At 42.6% G+C, this 17233-nt stretch overlaps 1 protein-coding gene across 1 annotated transcript in view; it reads right to left on the bottom strand.

Moving 5' to 3' along the window:
- LOC134451396 (spermatogenesis-associated protein 16-like) overlaps positions 1 to 17233 on the bottom strand; it is an 87854-nt gene that overhangs the window by 54132 nt on the left and 16489 nt on the right. The window contains exon 5 of the mRNA XM_063201833.1: positions 7413 to 7497. Within this exon, the coding sequence (XP_063057903.1) occupies positions 7413 to 7497 (85 nt within the window). The remainder of the gene's footprint in view (positions 1 to 7412; positions 7498 to 17233) is intronic.

The following is a 17233-nucleotide window of genomic DNA, read 5'->3' as shown; positions in this document are numbered from 1 at the left end:
ACACACACACACACACACACACTTCCAGTGAATATGTCAACGTATTGCCATAGACTTATTACCAAACCCCTCTACTGTGTGAAAGTGTTGATATGTACAGCTATAGACTTCAACAAAGGAGAGGGGAGATTCCCTGCCCGAATTCGAACCACCAGGGTGCCAAACTATTCTGCCGTACAAACAAGAACGCAGTAACTGCATATCTGGTCGAAATTGAGTTTAGATCGAAAATTGGCTTTAAAATACCTCCTTTGTCTTGTGTCAAAAAAACTGTGGTCCATCATGTTGAAAGTGCAAAACCTACAAAAAAGGAAGTTACGGCGGTGTTTCGGTTTGAAGAGGCTACATCTTACAAGCCAAAAACCTAATAAGTTGCATGTAGTTACTGCGCTTTCCATTGAAACAGTGGTTTGGGAGTAGACAGTAATACATACAAGAACGCAGTAACTCCATTTTTGTGGCAAAAAGACACACATAAAATGTTTTGAGCATTGTAATCGTTGTACAGCTTCTTGCAGTTACCACCAAGTGAGACTGGCAGCCAATACATCATTATTGATGAATGAAGACAAAAATAAGGAGTTTTAAACAATCCCTCATTATCCAGAGAAAGATGACATTATGTATTCAGTCAGGATGCATTGATCGAGGCTTTTACACAGATGTCTCGGTACAGTGATGAAAAATGACAGGCACTGTGTGATCTATATTTGTGAAATCTGAGTTGACACGAATGCTTCAGACAATTCGAACACCCATCAGATGTAGTAGCAGACTGGTGTTTGACACAGCTCAAAAAGTTTAGCATGTGGAATTCATGAAAAAAGGATTTGATCAAGAAAGTGTTTTTCCCACCGCTTGGAACAAGTAAAATGCTTTGTACCAAGTATGCTATGAAAGTACAGTACTCCTTCATCATCATCTAATTCTCAGAAATCTAATCATCTGCTGTTGTCTACAGAAGTGTCTACCTGATTTAAGCTTCCTACTCAAAACATCTTTAGCATTAAAAAAAGTCTTGTGAAAGTTCCCCATGCAGTAGCAGTCATTAGAGCGGACAATGAATGTGGCAATCTCCTAAGTAGCAATCCAATTTGAAGACAAGTCTTCATTACGATTAGATAGCTGAGATGCACTTGACTGTACCCGTATGTATGAATGAGAGTAATACAATAATAGTCTTGGGACAGACAGCGGATGGCCAATGTATAAGATTTCCCTGCTTATTAAAACTAACAAGGGGCAAGAAAATCTGTTTTGTTTTGTAATGTCAAAGTGAGTGAAAAATGAGGAATTTTGGAAAAATAAAGTACAATATACTTATTTTAGGTAATGTTATTCAAGATGGTGCGTTAATATATACCCTTCGTGTATATACAAATGTAAATTTTACTTAAATTGATCATTGAGTGTACATTTATGATGCACTCTCTATGAAATTGATGGTGTTGACATTATTGGAAAAGGGAGACATTGTGAAGGTGGCAATACAGATCTGCATAATAATGAACAACGACATGTAATGCGACACAATAGACCTTTAAACTGGGCAACCATGGGCTAGTAGACTGGTGACCCGAGGTTTTCTGGTTCCATTACTGATAGCGACAGGTACAGTAGGTGAGGCCAAACAATAATCAATCATTTTGTCTATTGTACTATATTGCTTAATAAATAGGACTTGTTATAATCAATAGGTTGGCCCAGACACAGACCTGAGCTGACAGAGTATTGTTAATAGTGGCCACCAGACATGAAGAATACAGTATAATACTGTGCCCTAACTGCAAGCAATGCAAGCAACTCAAAGCTATAAAATCTGTTCCATCCCTTTATTTTCTGTTGGACTGTCCTAACTCAAATGCAATGCAAAAAGTTGCATGAAACCTTTTTGAAGCTTTTTCAGGTTTCTGTTTTAGTCATCATGGCCGACCTCTTCAGCCAGTCGAATTTATGTGGTACGTCAGGTGAACGTTACGAAAGCTTGAATACCATACAGTATGGTTAAGAGGTGCTTATTCGGTGGATCTTTCCCAAACAGTACCTAGTGCACCACAGCCTTGGTGGCTTGGATGGTAATCTGTCCAGCTAATTACCTGCGACATAAAGGTTCAGTTGAACAGCTGCTATTATAACATACACAAGGCCCACAACACGTATGACACGGCACGCCAGTTCTGAATTTATTTAAACAAAAAAAACAAGTCTGATTTCAGAGGGACAGCTGCTCCCCTGCTGATCCCTTACAGGGACAAAATTGGTAATAAGGTCCTTCCACAACTCTTCACTCACTTTGTCCCTGGCAGGCTGGAGATAGGCATTCAAAATAGATAAATAAGTAGACAAACTTGGTGTAAAAAACATTGGCATTCAAGTTAACAGGCACTTGTCTAAAGGGAGGCAAAAAAGAAGCCTTTTCTAAATTTTGTTTTTTTCCAGTGTGTGTGTGTGTGTGTGTGTGTGTGTGTGTGCATGTCTGTCTGTGTGTGTGTGTGTGTGTGTGTGTGTGTGTGTGTGTGTGTGTGTGTGTGTGTGTGTGTGTGTGTGTGTGTGTGTGTGTGTGTGTGTGTGTGTGTGTGTGTGTGTGTGTGTGTGTGTGTGTGTGTATCTGTGTGTGTGCGTGTGCGTGTGTGTGCGTGTGTGTGTGTGCGTGAGTGCACTGATGGGTTATTTAATGGCGTGAAAAAGAGCAAGAGAGTCGTGTGGAAGTTTGGGTGAGGTGACCTGGAGGAATAAAGGTGAGGCTCAGATCTCAGCCAGGAGCATTAGGACAGATACAAGATGGCGGACAGAATGGCACGAGGAATGAGATGCATGGACTTAAGTGGAAAAAAAACAACCAAGCATAACAAAAAAGCAAGAGAGGTGCTTGATGCATCCTGAAAGCTATCCGACACTCATCTCACTTCAAGCAAATGCAAATCGCGTCTTGGATGCAGATACAACATACTTTGGGGACGGGAGAGAAGAGGGGGATGAGAGGGGATGAGTGGGAGCATAGACACATTCTGATTTACACCCAATTTCCATCCTCTCCTCTCTTTTTTCTCCCTCTTGCACTGTGAATTAAACTTCGCCACGCTGTCCCTACAGACCAAAATGAGAAGAAGGCAACTGAATTTTCTGTTCTGTGTTTTTTTTTCCTTTGCATATTGAATTGTTGTGAAACTTGAGGTGCAAAGACAGTAAACTGGTAAACACCATTTTACGGCCTTGCTTAAAATGGGTCAATTTAGTGGAGTCCAGAGCAAAGGAGAAAGAGAAAAACATGATGAGAGTGAGCGACACAAAAGAGAGAGAGAGGCAAAGAGAGAGAGAGAGATGGAGTGAAAAGGAGAGGGAGAGAGAGAAATAGAGTGAAAGGGAGAGAGAGAGAGAGAGAGAGAGAGAAATGGAGTGAAAGGGAGATAGATGCGGAGAGCAGCAGACTTGCATTAAGTGTCCACAGATGCAAATGAAACAGCAGGCTGGCTCTAATGACATGCCCAAGAAACTACTGCTCTATTCAAGCCCCCCCCCATTTCATCATATTTTTGGGGCTTTTTCAAATTTATTAGGATAGTACAGTGAATAGTGGGACAAAAAAGAGTGGGAGTACCAGGAAATGACCTCAGGCTGTAATTGAACCTCGGTCCCCATCGGAACAGCATGGTGCCTTAGCTGTTTCAGCCACTGCCGAGGCATTTAGCCACACTTTAACTATTGAACATTAAAAGATAGATGTACCAATAGTCATGCCAATAAAGCATATTTGAATGTAATTTAATTGTATAAATTTGACTTGAAGGACATTGTGACACTTCATTTAGGCCTACATGGTCTGTCACCAAAGACATTACTATTTTATACCGTATTTGATTTTGTTCTTTGCACTATTTCAACGGATGGTTTACTAGTAGTCCTCCTGACTAACCAGGCTACGCCCTACTAGTGACACAACACCTTCTGCATTGTGAGATTTGAAAGTCAATGATAATCTGGCTAAATCTTGACATCTGCAGTCTATCAAGTTCAAGTAGGACCATCCAAGTAAAATGAGACCATGGGCTACAAACTGAATGTCTATATTACTATCGGGCCTGTAGAATAACATTGTGGAGTGGGGTGCATGCATTTCCATTCATGTTGTTATCCGAGAGGAAAGAAAAAGAGAGCGGAAAGTTCCATTGGCTTGCATTGTTACCTCACGGACGCCATTTTTATTTTGTTAGTGCTGTGGCAAACGTTCCAAGTCAATACAGAAGTCGTAGAAGTGCACTTGCCGACGGCAGATGTCACATATTGGCAATCTGACCACCAATTTGATATCTGAAAACTTTCCCACGAATCTTAAGTGATCAGCTATACAGCCATACCCTTAGTTATGGGTGTTGTGGCAGGAATTAATTTCGGTAGGCCTTCGTGAACGCAGTAGCCCAAAGAAATCAGACAGCATTGGGAAGCGGTGATGAGGACTGATGAGTGCAGTAGCCGAGGCCAATGACCAACTTTCTTCACGTCCAGAGGAGGAGACTGCATCAATCAGGTAAAACAGTCGATTTATTTCTAATCATATCACTAGACTAGTTTGATGTTTGAAACCAAAATATGGTATTGAGTTTTTTAATAGCTTGATTATTATCCGAGCGTCATAGGCTACATTCAGCGACAGACTGCAGGTTAGCTATAATGACAGCTTCAAAGTTTGTGTACGAAATGACTACGGTACAATGTTTTGCATGACACACACCGTGGTTGTCTAAATTGGCCCTACCACTATTGTAATATGATCTATGGTTGTCTAATACCACTATACCTTGGAGATTAGGCTACCTGACATGTTGGGCTAAAAACCAAGATCAAGGAACTTCATAGCAAGCAATTTATTCGTCACCAAATTCTGCCCACTTCACTGATCTCTTCACTGAAAACGTGATAATATCACTATTTCAAATGGTACTATTTCATTATGCTATTGTACATTTTTGGGTAGCGGCAACTGTGTGGATGAGGTCATGAGCAATATTAGCTAACATTTGTTGCCCTTTCTATCGTAATTTGGCGATAACGTCCAGCATGTCCAAAATCTAGCTTCAGCACGGGGGACATAGCGCTATTCCGACATGCCGCTATTCCGACACCTTTTCATGCCGCTATTCCGACCCAGGGTTAGGGTTAGGTTTAGGGTTAGGGTTAAGGTTAGGGATGTCGGAATAGTGGCATGTAGGAATAGCGGCATGTAGGAATAGCGACGGACGGTGGAAAACGTGTCGGTATTCCGACAATAGACATTAACGTCGGAATAGCGACATGTCGGAATAGCGCCACGTAACCCCCCAGCACAATTCACCGGCGAAAGGCTCCCAACTACGCCCGCAGCCCGCTTGATTTCAGGTCACGTCGGTATTTCCATTAGTTCTGCTTCCGTGACAAATTTAGCCAGTAAAAATATGCTGGACTGAAGTATGTTGCCAACTTGTCAGAGAAGCTGATAGTGCGACCAGTCCTGCACAGCCTCCTGCACTTTACCACAAACAAGCACACAAAATGTGTGCACGGAGCACAAGGAGTGACAAAGTCTGATGCCAAAGAAAACAGACAAGTTATCAATAGTCACTCACTGTAATACATTTATATATATATGGATATACTGTATATGCCCAGATGGAGATGCAGTTTAGTCTACTGCTGGGGTGAGGGAATGGATGAACCATTGCAGCGCATCCAGGACCACAACATGAGGAGACGGAGGAGACTAGGCCTACATTACCATGCAGTTTGGTGGTGGTTATGATGTAGTTATGATGTAGTTATGATGGTGAGGATGGTGTGAGTTCATGTTCTGTCTTTTATTGTTTTGGCTTGGGTGTAATATGTATATGTATATGTATGTTGAATTTAAATGCAGGTGGTGTGTGGCCTACATTGCTTTATTGCATACCCTAGTGTTAAACGTTTAAGTTTTATGCTAATTGTTTTGATATAGGCTATTTGTAGCCTATTGCAGGCTAGTCCATGTATAGGCCCTACCTAAAAGTAATTTCAGATTTCCTTCATAGTCAATCATTTTGTGTGATGCGTTACCAGTGGTTCTCAACCTTTTTTTGGAAAAAATGTCCCCTTGACCTCATCATGAGCTTCCTAATGCCCCCCTTGTCCTCATTATAAGCCTGCCAATGCCCCCTTTAGTATTAAAAAATAAGATGGGCCCCCAGTGGCAACTGAGCACCCATCCTCTCAGTGGTATTCATCTCAACACCCCCCTATGCCTACATTACTGCTACTGTATGCATGCCCCTATTGATGTGCCTAATATGTCTGTAAAATAAAGACAGTAGGCTATGTGTATTTTATATGATGAATAACTTGGATATTGATTACCTGTAAGCATTTTAAGGTATTTATATAAACTTAAGTAACTTTTTGCTGTTATGCAGAACAAAAGAGCTGTACAATAGGTACATATTAATATTAAAACATCATGTTTTTCACAACTATAGGCTAATTATTCATGCTACTTATTTACATAACTTATTTTTATGAATTACATTGACATGTTATTAGTTAACAAAATACCACAGAATAGAATGTTGACAGAAGTCGGTTGATACAGGCTACAGCAAAAGGTAAGCCTACAGTTGACAATAAACTCACAATAACTTTTGAATCATAGATCACAAATTCATTCTGTTTTTTTTCTGTATGTAGATCACAAAATTGTGAATATTTCATACACTCTAAATTTTACTGTATCTGCCACAGAAATTTCTGAAAATATGGGTGAAACTTAACAGAAGTGTGTTTATAGATAAATATTTGGGTGATTATTTGACAATATTATGAATAATTAATGTTCGTTACACTTGAATATATTTATTGTGTCTTTTATCATTTGAAAGGCCTATTTCTCCTGATTACATTGGTGGGTAATTTTTATCCCTAAATTCAATATGACCACACACTGATAAGGTCTACACAGGTATTATTGTTCACTCGCTGGCTACCACTGGCTACACCTCTATCAAAACCAAAATGGCGTCGTGGTGACATCATAAAGGAGGAGTTGCTGCTCTCTTCTTCTTTCCTCTCTGGTATTATTGCAAAATGATTGCAAAAAAATAAAGACATACTAAAACACGTCTGTGTGGGATGCATCTGGGGTGAGGCGCTTGTTTGAAAGAAATGCCCACAGCCTCCGCTAGTCCATTATAAACAATTCACTGCTATGCAGGTTTGGAGCTGATTGATATGCCACGAGTTACCTCAGTTGGCAGTCTCTTAAGTGATAATCATTCACTCTGCTTTTGATTGGGGGGCCGAGGAGGAGGGGAGGAGGAGGGGTGGGTGGATGTGCGCAGGATGGAGGAGAAGAGGGGGGAGAGGGGAGAGGTGGGCTGCAGCATCCTCAGAGCTGCGCGGCCATCCGTCCTCACCTGCCAATACTGTTTGATGAGCTTGCTTATGTGCTCCTCCGAGTCCCCCGACAGCCAGTGCAGGTAGTCAGCAATCATGGCACTTCTAATGGCAAGGGCAGACAAAAGCACATGGTCACACACAGAGAGACACACACACACTAACACAAACACTGGCACACACACACACACACACACACACACACACACACACACACACACACACACACACACACACACACACACACACACACACACACACACACACACACACACACACACACACACACACACACACACACACACACACACACACACACACACACACACACACAATGCAATGCAGAAAACACAGTCCGCTATGGCAACATTGCTACTTTATAAACAAAACCACACACACACACACACACACACACACACACACACACACACACACACACACACACACACACACACACACACACACACACACACACACATTAAAAACATTCCACTTTGCACCAAGAGAGGCACAGAGGGACACTAAGATGTTGAAGCTAGCACAAACACCTAACACATAACAGATCTTAAGAAATATCTTACAGGTCTCACAACAGGTCTTTACTTGCCTGGTTAACACCAGACCTAATCACAAGTGAGATTAGGTCTGGGGAGTTGCCTATTGTAAATTCCATATGGGGCCGGAATACTTGGCTATTATGACACACTGCCCTGCTCTCTGATTGGGCAGAGAAACTGTTAAGGTCGGAATGCTTGGCCATTATGACACAGATCCCATGATCTTGTACGTTATGAGTCATCCTCGCCATACTGTCTTTCAGATCGAAACGATTGTGTAGAACTAAAGGCAGTATGGGAGTTCCCAGGCTAGGTCTTTACAGGTCTTCAGCAACTCTCTCTGTCTCTCTATCACACACGCACACGCACACGCACACGCACACGCACACGCACACACACACAAGTATGCATGCACAGATGCACACACACACACACACAGCATAAAAGAGCGCAAAGCAAATGTTGTATTTTCTGAGCACATTTTCAGAACAATTGTCAGGGTACCAGAAAACAAGATCAAATTGTCAAGGCAATGCGCTTTGACATATTGACCTTTCCTTTTATAAATTTGTTAAGCACATCAAGCTGCAATGCATGAACTGCAGCATACACACAAACTGTACTTGATGGTGCATAAAAGTGTGTTTGTGAAAGTTTAAGAGCTGCTGTTTGTGTGCCGGGAGCTCCGATAAGTCTGCTTTCAGTACGGTGAAAAAGATGTTGAGTACAATGCAACTCCTCAACCAGAGCGAACCTTTGAATGCGAAGAGGACTTTAACTTGCCTCACAGCGTGGCTGATAGCTAACCGCTTCGTGAAAAGCAGGGGATGAGCAGGATGAAAATACGTATGTGAAATATGGAGTGGCCGGACCAAGATAAAAGCCCACTGCTACACTGATTTTTTAATTTTGAGCAATGGGGTTATGGCAGTCGCGTGACTAGAACAGTCGAATACATTCCCACTAGGGATGTCAACAATTAATTGATGAATCAATTTGAGTTGATTAAAACATTAATCGATTGGCCCTACCGTGGCTCTAATGGTAGGGCACTGGGCTTCTACACCGGTGATCCGGGTTCGATTCCTGCCCAGTTCCTTTGCCAACCCTTTCCCATCTCTCACTCCCCATTCATTGTGTCTTCTCTCGACTGTCCTCTCAAATAAATACATAAAAATAGCGAAAAAAATAATTATGTGATTAACTGCCAACTTGACTGGAGAAAGACCAAGGTGAAATGGGCATGATGAAGTGCGTGTGAAGAGGGGTTTGAAGAGTGGGAACATTTCAATCGCCTTTGGATTAAAGAATATAAATAGAAATTAATTTAAATTATGCATTTTATCTCATTTATTCTTTGTTCAGGAAACATTGAGATTTGGGGAAAAAAATGCAGCTTATCAATTAATTGCAAGTCGATCGATAAGGTTAATCAACTAACACTTGAATTAATAAATAATTTGCATCCCTAAACACCACTCTGTCCTTTCTCTATAGTTCCACCTAGCAACCCCCCATCCCACTCCCATACTCAAGAACCAAACAGCCTTCATGGTGGCAACAGAAAAGGACAGTTCTCCTGAAAGCATAGATTTTCTCCTTTTTGTGATACGCCCCATTAAATCACCTTTGAACTGACAAGTTGTCCAATCGACAGAATTAGCCCTCGTTGTATTTTTCACCCTCAACATTTTTTGAGAAACTTAAATAAATAAATAAATAAATAAATACATAAATACATACATACATACATACATACATAAATACATAAACAAAAAAAAGCAAGCTCAAAGAGAATTGGGCCCCCAACACTGAACATAATGTCAGTGTGTTTGAGATTTTGCACGGATCACTGCACATTATTGTATTGTGACGATTATTTATGTTTTGTATTTACAACCGTGTTTTACTTCTTTGACCTTTGCTGTTGGTTTGCAGAGCTGGTAAAAAGAAAGAAGCCAATTATTTCGAAAATCACACCGTGCAAAATGGCGTGAAATGGGTTGTGGGGTCTTTTAAGGACCATCTGACCCCATGCAGGCCTTACTCTGGGTTGCTGAGGCTCCCAATCACAGGATAAGGGAGGCACCTGAACAGTGGTGTAGCGTAGCAGTGAAAAGAAAGGCGGTCTTGGTTAGAGCTGTGATGGAGTGGATGGCACATCCATACCATAAACAAACTGTACTGTACTGTAGGGGACGCAGGTTTCAATCTGGACCTGGGTAATTCAATACCTCTACTGTCTCTCTCATCCTCTACTCTCTATCTGTCGTGTTATGTATTATTCAATCAAATTCTTGGGCAAAAGAGGTCCAAGAAGAGAAAAAGAAAGGTGGGTAAACTGGTATATGCACTGTATTTATATATTGCCTTTCCACTCCTTCGATCACTCAAAACGCTTTACGCTGTATGCCTCACATTCACCCATTCACATTCTCATTCACTCACTAGTGGCAGTGGCAGGACTCGAACCTGCAACCTTCTGGTTGCCAAATGGCTACTCTATTCATATCCATAACATTAAAACTCAAGTGAATGCTGCTTTGTAATTTTGAAAAGTATAAACATTTATGTGTACTTATCCTCTATAGCCATAAACCTGATCCTGGCAGATTTACCATAGCGTTGTTGCTGAATATTATGTGTGTTGAAACCACCTAATGGTAACCCTGGAGATGAAGTAACAATTGTTATGAAATCAATATTGAGCAGACTAGAGACACCTTCCTGCTCCATCTAACATACAGTATCTGGGAATATTCTGATGGAAACCGTTCCCGTTCCGTTGTGGAAACTCCCTTCGAAACAGGTCAATATTGAAAGTGATGGTTAGCACACAAAGGTGTGTGGCCCCTGGAGTGAGTGTGTATGCTTGGGGCAGATTGTCCACTATATATGTACTGAAAGTGAGAGTTTCCGCACAGCCAGGCTTTTAAGTGTAAATCAAGGGGGGTTGTCTGTGTTTGAACAACCTATCGACTTCTGATGGGCCCTGAGGACATCTCTGTGTCCAGAAACCAACCTTCAGGTCACACATACCGAAGTGTCCAGATACGGTAGATGAAAAAAAAGGGAAAAATCTCAGGCTTCGACAACCCTCCAAATGTGTTTGTCAATACTGGTTGTCGTCACGGGCGTTAAATACAGCTGAGCTTTGAGCCAAGCAGAGCAAGCGGTGGGGTCGGGTGTGAACCTCCGCGGCCAAGCCAAGCGCACCAGGATCGCCTCAGGCAGCCTGGGCAGATTTACTGCGCCAGTATTGACGAGTTTAATCATAGTTGATGACCCTCACGCATGCATTCAGGACAGGTCGATAGCGGAAAAGGGAAAAAAAAAACCCAACCAAACAAACCCTGGGGTGCACATGCAAATCAAACATTTACAGATGCCTTGGTGAGAGACATCCCCTTTTTTCTCACCCAGATGGAATTGTTAGCCGAGTGGAACTCTGAGCTCTACGATGGTAGATACAGTTGAAGAGGAAATGCAGGAGGAGACAGTGCTAGCCCCTCCCCATTAGTTATTGTGGTTAAGGGAGCCGTTGTTAAGTTTTTCTCTGTCATATACACACATAAATCCTGATTCTAGGAATATGGAATATGGATTGTCAGGAGAATCTGATGAAGACTGTATCCCGCCATGAAATAATAAAAGACAACAAAAAGGATTTTAGGTGTGCGGACTTCTCACTTCGTAAACTAAAGTCAGCCTTTCTGCACCTTTTTCTGGGATGTGCACAATCCTCTCCCTCATATCGATTATCAAATCATCTGGAGTTGAAAACAGCTAATGCACAAAATTCCTGATACCCTGAAGAAGGCTTAGCCCCACTATGCGTGGGTCTCTGCCCTCATGTTTTTAAATTAATAGCCATGTTTAAATAAAGGCGTTTTAATACTTTTTGCACAAGAAGAGTGCCTTGAACTTAAATAGCACAAAATTCCTAATTTTCTCCAGAAAAAGTATTCAACTTCTTTTCCCTCTCCCAACGTCCTCCAAACTGCAGTACCACTCTGCTCCATGTCTACTGACAGACTGCCATCCACATCCCCTAATCTGTTTGGCTAACCTACCCAGGGAGCGCTGACATTTTGTAAACAAGACAACGGGGGGAGCTAGAGAACTTGTTTTTTCCGTAACGGGCCATTTCATGTATTACTTTTGGGAGCCCATGACAGTTCAAGGTAGTATGAATAAATATGATAAAATGTATGATAAAAACAAGTTGCCGAGATATGAACGTGGCTCATGCTGCAACTGTAAATTACAGTTTAAAGTAAATTTACAGTTGCAAAGTAACTAGTTCACCCCCAATAAAACACATTCCATTCATAGCATTGAATCCAAGTTATTTATTTTCTAAGCTGATATGCACAACAGTTACTAATCTATCTGCCAATGATGTGTGTGCAGTCCAGTTTGGTCCAAACAGCACTGAGAGGCCTTAACCCATATGTTCTCTTCACACACTGCTCTGGCTGCTGTGCCAGCTTCGGCCACCGCTGTTTTTCAGTCCTGTCATGCCACCGATAAGCCACGTTAGCGAAGAGCTATAAAAAGCACTTGCCAATAATGTAAATTGACCGCTTAATCCGGCCCTCTCAGTGGCAGAGGTAACAGGCTGATAGCAGTCAATAATTGTATTACACGAGAGTTCCTCTCTGTTGAGTGATGAAGTCTGAGAGTGTGTGCCTGCATCTCTCTTTAAAAAGCATGTCCCACACAATATCTTTGAAATGGTCAAGCCTACAGATGCATCTCTCATCAGTCTGATTCCCAAACCAGTCACTTCACATCAAGATAATAACCAACCTGACAGCCCGAGCCTTTTGTGACTGAAAAGCAGAGGAAAAAAATGGAAGACACATGTGTCATTACAGCTTGTGTGAGGTGCATAGAGCTCTGTGTGACAGAAAAATGTGTCCCCCTGAAATTAGAGAAAGACGAGCTGGGAGCAAGTGGACGGAGAGTTGAAAAAGGATGGAGAGCAAGAGAGAGAAGAAGGGAAGGAGGGAGGTCACAGGTGGACCACAAGCTTGCCACTGCACTCCATGACAGGCCTAAGACAGGGGGAGAGAGAGAGAGAGAGAGAGAGAGAGAGAGAGAGAGAGAGAGAGAGAGAGAGAGAGAGAGAGAGAGAGAGAGAGAGAAAGAAAATAAGAGAAGGAGAGAGAGACTGAAAGAGAAAGAAAAGGAACAAAGACAAGAGAGAGAGCCAGAACAATAAATGAGAGGAGGAGAGAGAGACTGTAAGAGAAAGAAAAAAACAAATAGAGAGAAGAACAAAGAACAGAGAAAAGAGGAAGAGGGAGAGAGAGAGAGAGAGAGAGAGAGAGAGAGAGAGAGAGAGAGAGAGAGAGAGAGAGAGAGAGAGAGAGAGAGAGAGAGAAGGAGAGCCAGAACTTTCTTGAGGTATGCATGACAAGTATGCTTGATGATCGACATCCACATACTTCACAAAGTCAAACAAGCGCGAAGATTGGCATTGCGCACTCTGCATTGTTTTCTTTTGGAGTCAGCATTTTGAAAATTCTTGGCTCTCCAAGTGCAGCATGCTTGACATTCAGTGCACCCCTCTCCCCCTCCAAAACACACACTCAAAAATAACAAAAAGTTCTGAAGCTATGCATATTATTCCATTTACATGCTCCTTGATTTCAAATAAACATTTGCTAAAAAAGATACGGATCAGTTCTTCTTCGGTGCTGTCAGGACGATAGGCAGACTACTTCTTCTTAAATTCTTCTTCTCTGTAAATTATCCACTAGATAACTTCTGTCCGAGACAGGCAGGCCAGACGAGGCAGGCCAGACTACGATATGAAAAGTGTAGTCTGGCATCGCACCTTGAGCAAAGATATGGTGTTTTTTTTATTGCCTTTATTCATGACAGGAAGGTTGAGTGAGACAGTAAGCAAGTGGGGAGAGAGAGACGGGGAAGGGTCGGCAAAGGTCCCAGGCCAGAATCTACCCGTAGCAGCAGTGCCCAGTCGTTTGAGTCATGACTGGGCCAAGTCGTGGTGTTAACCCGATATGGCACTCCGTACCACCAGTGGAACGCTGTAATAGTCATTGAAAAGACTTGACTTGTATTACATTACTATGACTTTACATTATGACTTGGTCTTTGCCATTCATGTAACAGCCATGTCTCAAGGGGTTACGTCACAGGTTACAGGGTTACCCCAACCACTTGCTACAGAAAATCAAACAAACTTAAAAAAAGCATTACTACAAGGATAGAGCATTGTGATCAGAGGAGAGATTTCATGGCCTGCTGCTAGACCAATTCATCTGGCAAAAATATCTTCTGACGCTCAGATGGTTTGTTTCGTAACTTACTGCAGCTCCTCCACTTCATTATCCAAGGGGGCCTTACGAATCGAAACATTCTGTCTTTGCTCTTTGCTTTACCTATACCCCTTAGATGGCAATGTTTTTTTTGCATTTTCTTCTTTTTTGGGGGTTGGGGTGTGGGGTGTGGCAACCCTAGTTCAAAGCCAGGTGGCAGATGACTCTTCATTACATTACATGACAACATAAACATTGTAGTGGTAGATGGCATCACTTTATACCAGAAAAAAATCAATTTGAAAAGGGAGGCTGAAATTGCAGCAGGGGAATAAAGGAAGCCCTCTCAGAAAGGCAGGCAGCAGAAAGCATTACCACAGGGCAATTCTGGCATCTGCTAATTTTCAGCAACGCCATCCATCAGAGACAAAGTCGCTGTTAGCCCGGCATTTCTGACAGGAAAGCAGAGGCATACAGCAACTCTAATTGTCAAAATGGGGTAATTAAGATGTTCAAAGCGGGGGAAAAAAACGTAATATCCTTGAAAGGATTTTTTCACACAAAGAAAGAAAAGTATCAAAAAGATGACTTGTAGCAAATGAGCCGTCAGTGCGAGAGGGAGTACACCCTCCCGTTCCATTTTAGAGATGGCAACCTTTAATGTCTATTCATGGTGGAACCAAGTCGTGGTCAATCAAAGCACGGTGGGTCAACCAAGGTAGATATGATTTAATGAACACAGTGTTTGGGTACATGAACATTTTTGGCCATTGTACCGAAGAATTTCCTATAAATGCATCTTGATTACCAGCAACAATGTTCTGGCAAGGTGTTTGTACAGTATACTTTGTGTGAAATTGAAAAAAAAAAAAACGGAATGAAGGAAGCATTCCCATTACTTGGGCACACTTTCCACAATGTCATTATAACGCAGTTATAACAAGCTGAGGCGTGAAATCAAAGTGACACGAGCGCACAGTGCAAATGCTAGCCACACGTCGGTTCGCTACGGCTGCAGTGGGCACTCAGCAGCAGGCAGCAGGCAGGCTGCTCTGGCCATACACCGGGCAGGCTCCTGGAAAAGCCATTAGCGTGCATTCCTGCCTGACAGAAGGCATCCCTCAATCTGTTAATCTATGATGATTGGAGCATGGGGGGTGGGGGGTGGGGGGAGCAGGGTGCGGCGGTAAGTGGCGGGTGGGGTGGTGTGGTTGGAGAAGAGGGTACAAACATGCTGATTGGCCACTTTGGGGAGACTCTAAAGCAAGTGGCGTCAGCACTGGCCGCACTGAAGGTACCGCAGGGCAAGCGGACAGAACCGGCCGCGGGCATATACAGCAGGTGTCAAGGTGCCTCACTGGACACTGACTGGTCCCACACCCCGACATGTGTGTCAGTCATGTTCTCTTGCTTTCCAGTGTTAGAGTGTGTGATACATTCTCTATGGCACATTTAACATCAACACAGGTTTTGCTGTCATAAGATAATCAATGTTTGGACTTCACACATATCAATATAAAAAAACTGATATGAAGGCAGTCGAAAGCAGGAAACCAGAGGATGCGAAATCAAGTGTAGAAATAAAATAAATTGAAGGAAATACATACAATAAAGCTTTAGAATAGTGTTTCTGAAAGGGGGCTCTACAGCCCCCCAGGGGGCGTTGAGGAGCCCTAGGGGGGGAATTGAGAAGGAGACGGCAGAGAGGGCAGCACTTATTTGCCATTGGAGGAGGGCAATAATCCATTTTATTTTTTGATACTAAGGGGGGCGTTGGAAGGCTTATGAGGTCCAGGGGGTGTTTATTCAATAAAGGTTGGGAAGCATTGATTTAGAAGGAGGTAAAATTAAATGAAAAAATGAAAATGAAATGAATGTTGAACACTGTCATACATTAAAAGAAAAAGTATATATAAACCAACAGATAATATTAATATAAGCTAGCATGATGAGGAACATGGCTGCTTGAAGTGTTTCTCATTGAGATGCTGATGCTCTCCCCAATCTTTGTGTAGTGGTGACACTGCACCGTCTCTGGGCCTCTTTTCAGCTGGGCCGAGATACCGCAGCGGGGAATCGAAGAGGTTCTTGAGATGTGTTGAAAGTAATGGGATATTCAGTGGCGTAGGGAACTTTAGATGACAAACAAACACTTAAGTGGTAAGACTTTGAACCAGCACTGGCACTCTGCTGGAGCTACTGGACAAAGATAGCTGGAGGACGGAATGCATTCAGATGATGGTAAGAAGAGCGAGAGGAAATGTGAAAGTGGTCAGGAATGAAATAAAGGACTAAAATATATGACATCTCAAAGAGAATGGAGATGATGAAATAGGGCTAGATACGAATGACCGATATGAAGACAGACACCGAGTATAAGAGGAGGAGACGGAGGAGGAGAGACGAGATGAAGTATGGCAAAAAAGAGAATGGATGATAAACACGCCAGGACCGTCTGTCTATACCCCCCTTTGGTTCAGCCGAGGCAAAATGGTTCAATAATGCTAAAAAAGAAAAATGACACCCACCAAAAAACAAATGGCTTTGCGGCAGAGCAATTGGCCGTGGCCGCTTGGCACCGGCGCCTGGCATCGGGCGACGGCTTTTTAAGAATTTATCACCGTGCCATTCAACAACAAACGGGGAGTATGTCAGGAGTAAGGGACAACGGATGGGCAGCACGGAATGTTGGATAATCGTGCCATTAGGATGCAAATGGTGTATTAACAACACAGTGGCTGTGGAAAGAGTAAGCAGAGGGTGTGTGCGGGTGACGTGGCTCATTGAAATAAATGTGAAGTAGGAGGAGGAGGCGGGGTGGGACCCCGACTCTCACTTTCTCACTCAACATAACTGACTCTGAAACAGTCAGTATTTATGTATCTGTGTGAGAGCACATTTTCCCCTGGAAGCGCAGACGTAACAGCTGCCATGCGACAACCCGCTGAGCAGACATGTGTTTTCTCCCCTGCTCGCCTTCCTAAATGACTTGTG

The sequence above is a fragment of the Engraulis encrasicolus genome, chromosome 6 (assembly GCF_034702125.1).
Source record: "Engraulis encrasicolus isolate BLACKSEA-1 chromosome 6, IST_EnEncr_1.0, whole genome shotgun sequence".
Taxonomy (NCBI): domain Eukaryota; kingdom Metazoa; phylum Chordata; class Actinopteri; order Clupeiformes; family Engraulidae; genus Engraulis; species Engraulis encrasicolus.
The sequence above is the reverse complement of the archived record's forward strand: the minus strand, read 5'-3'. Positions and strand labels throughout refer to the sequence as shown.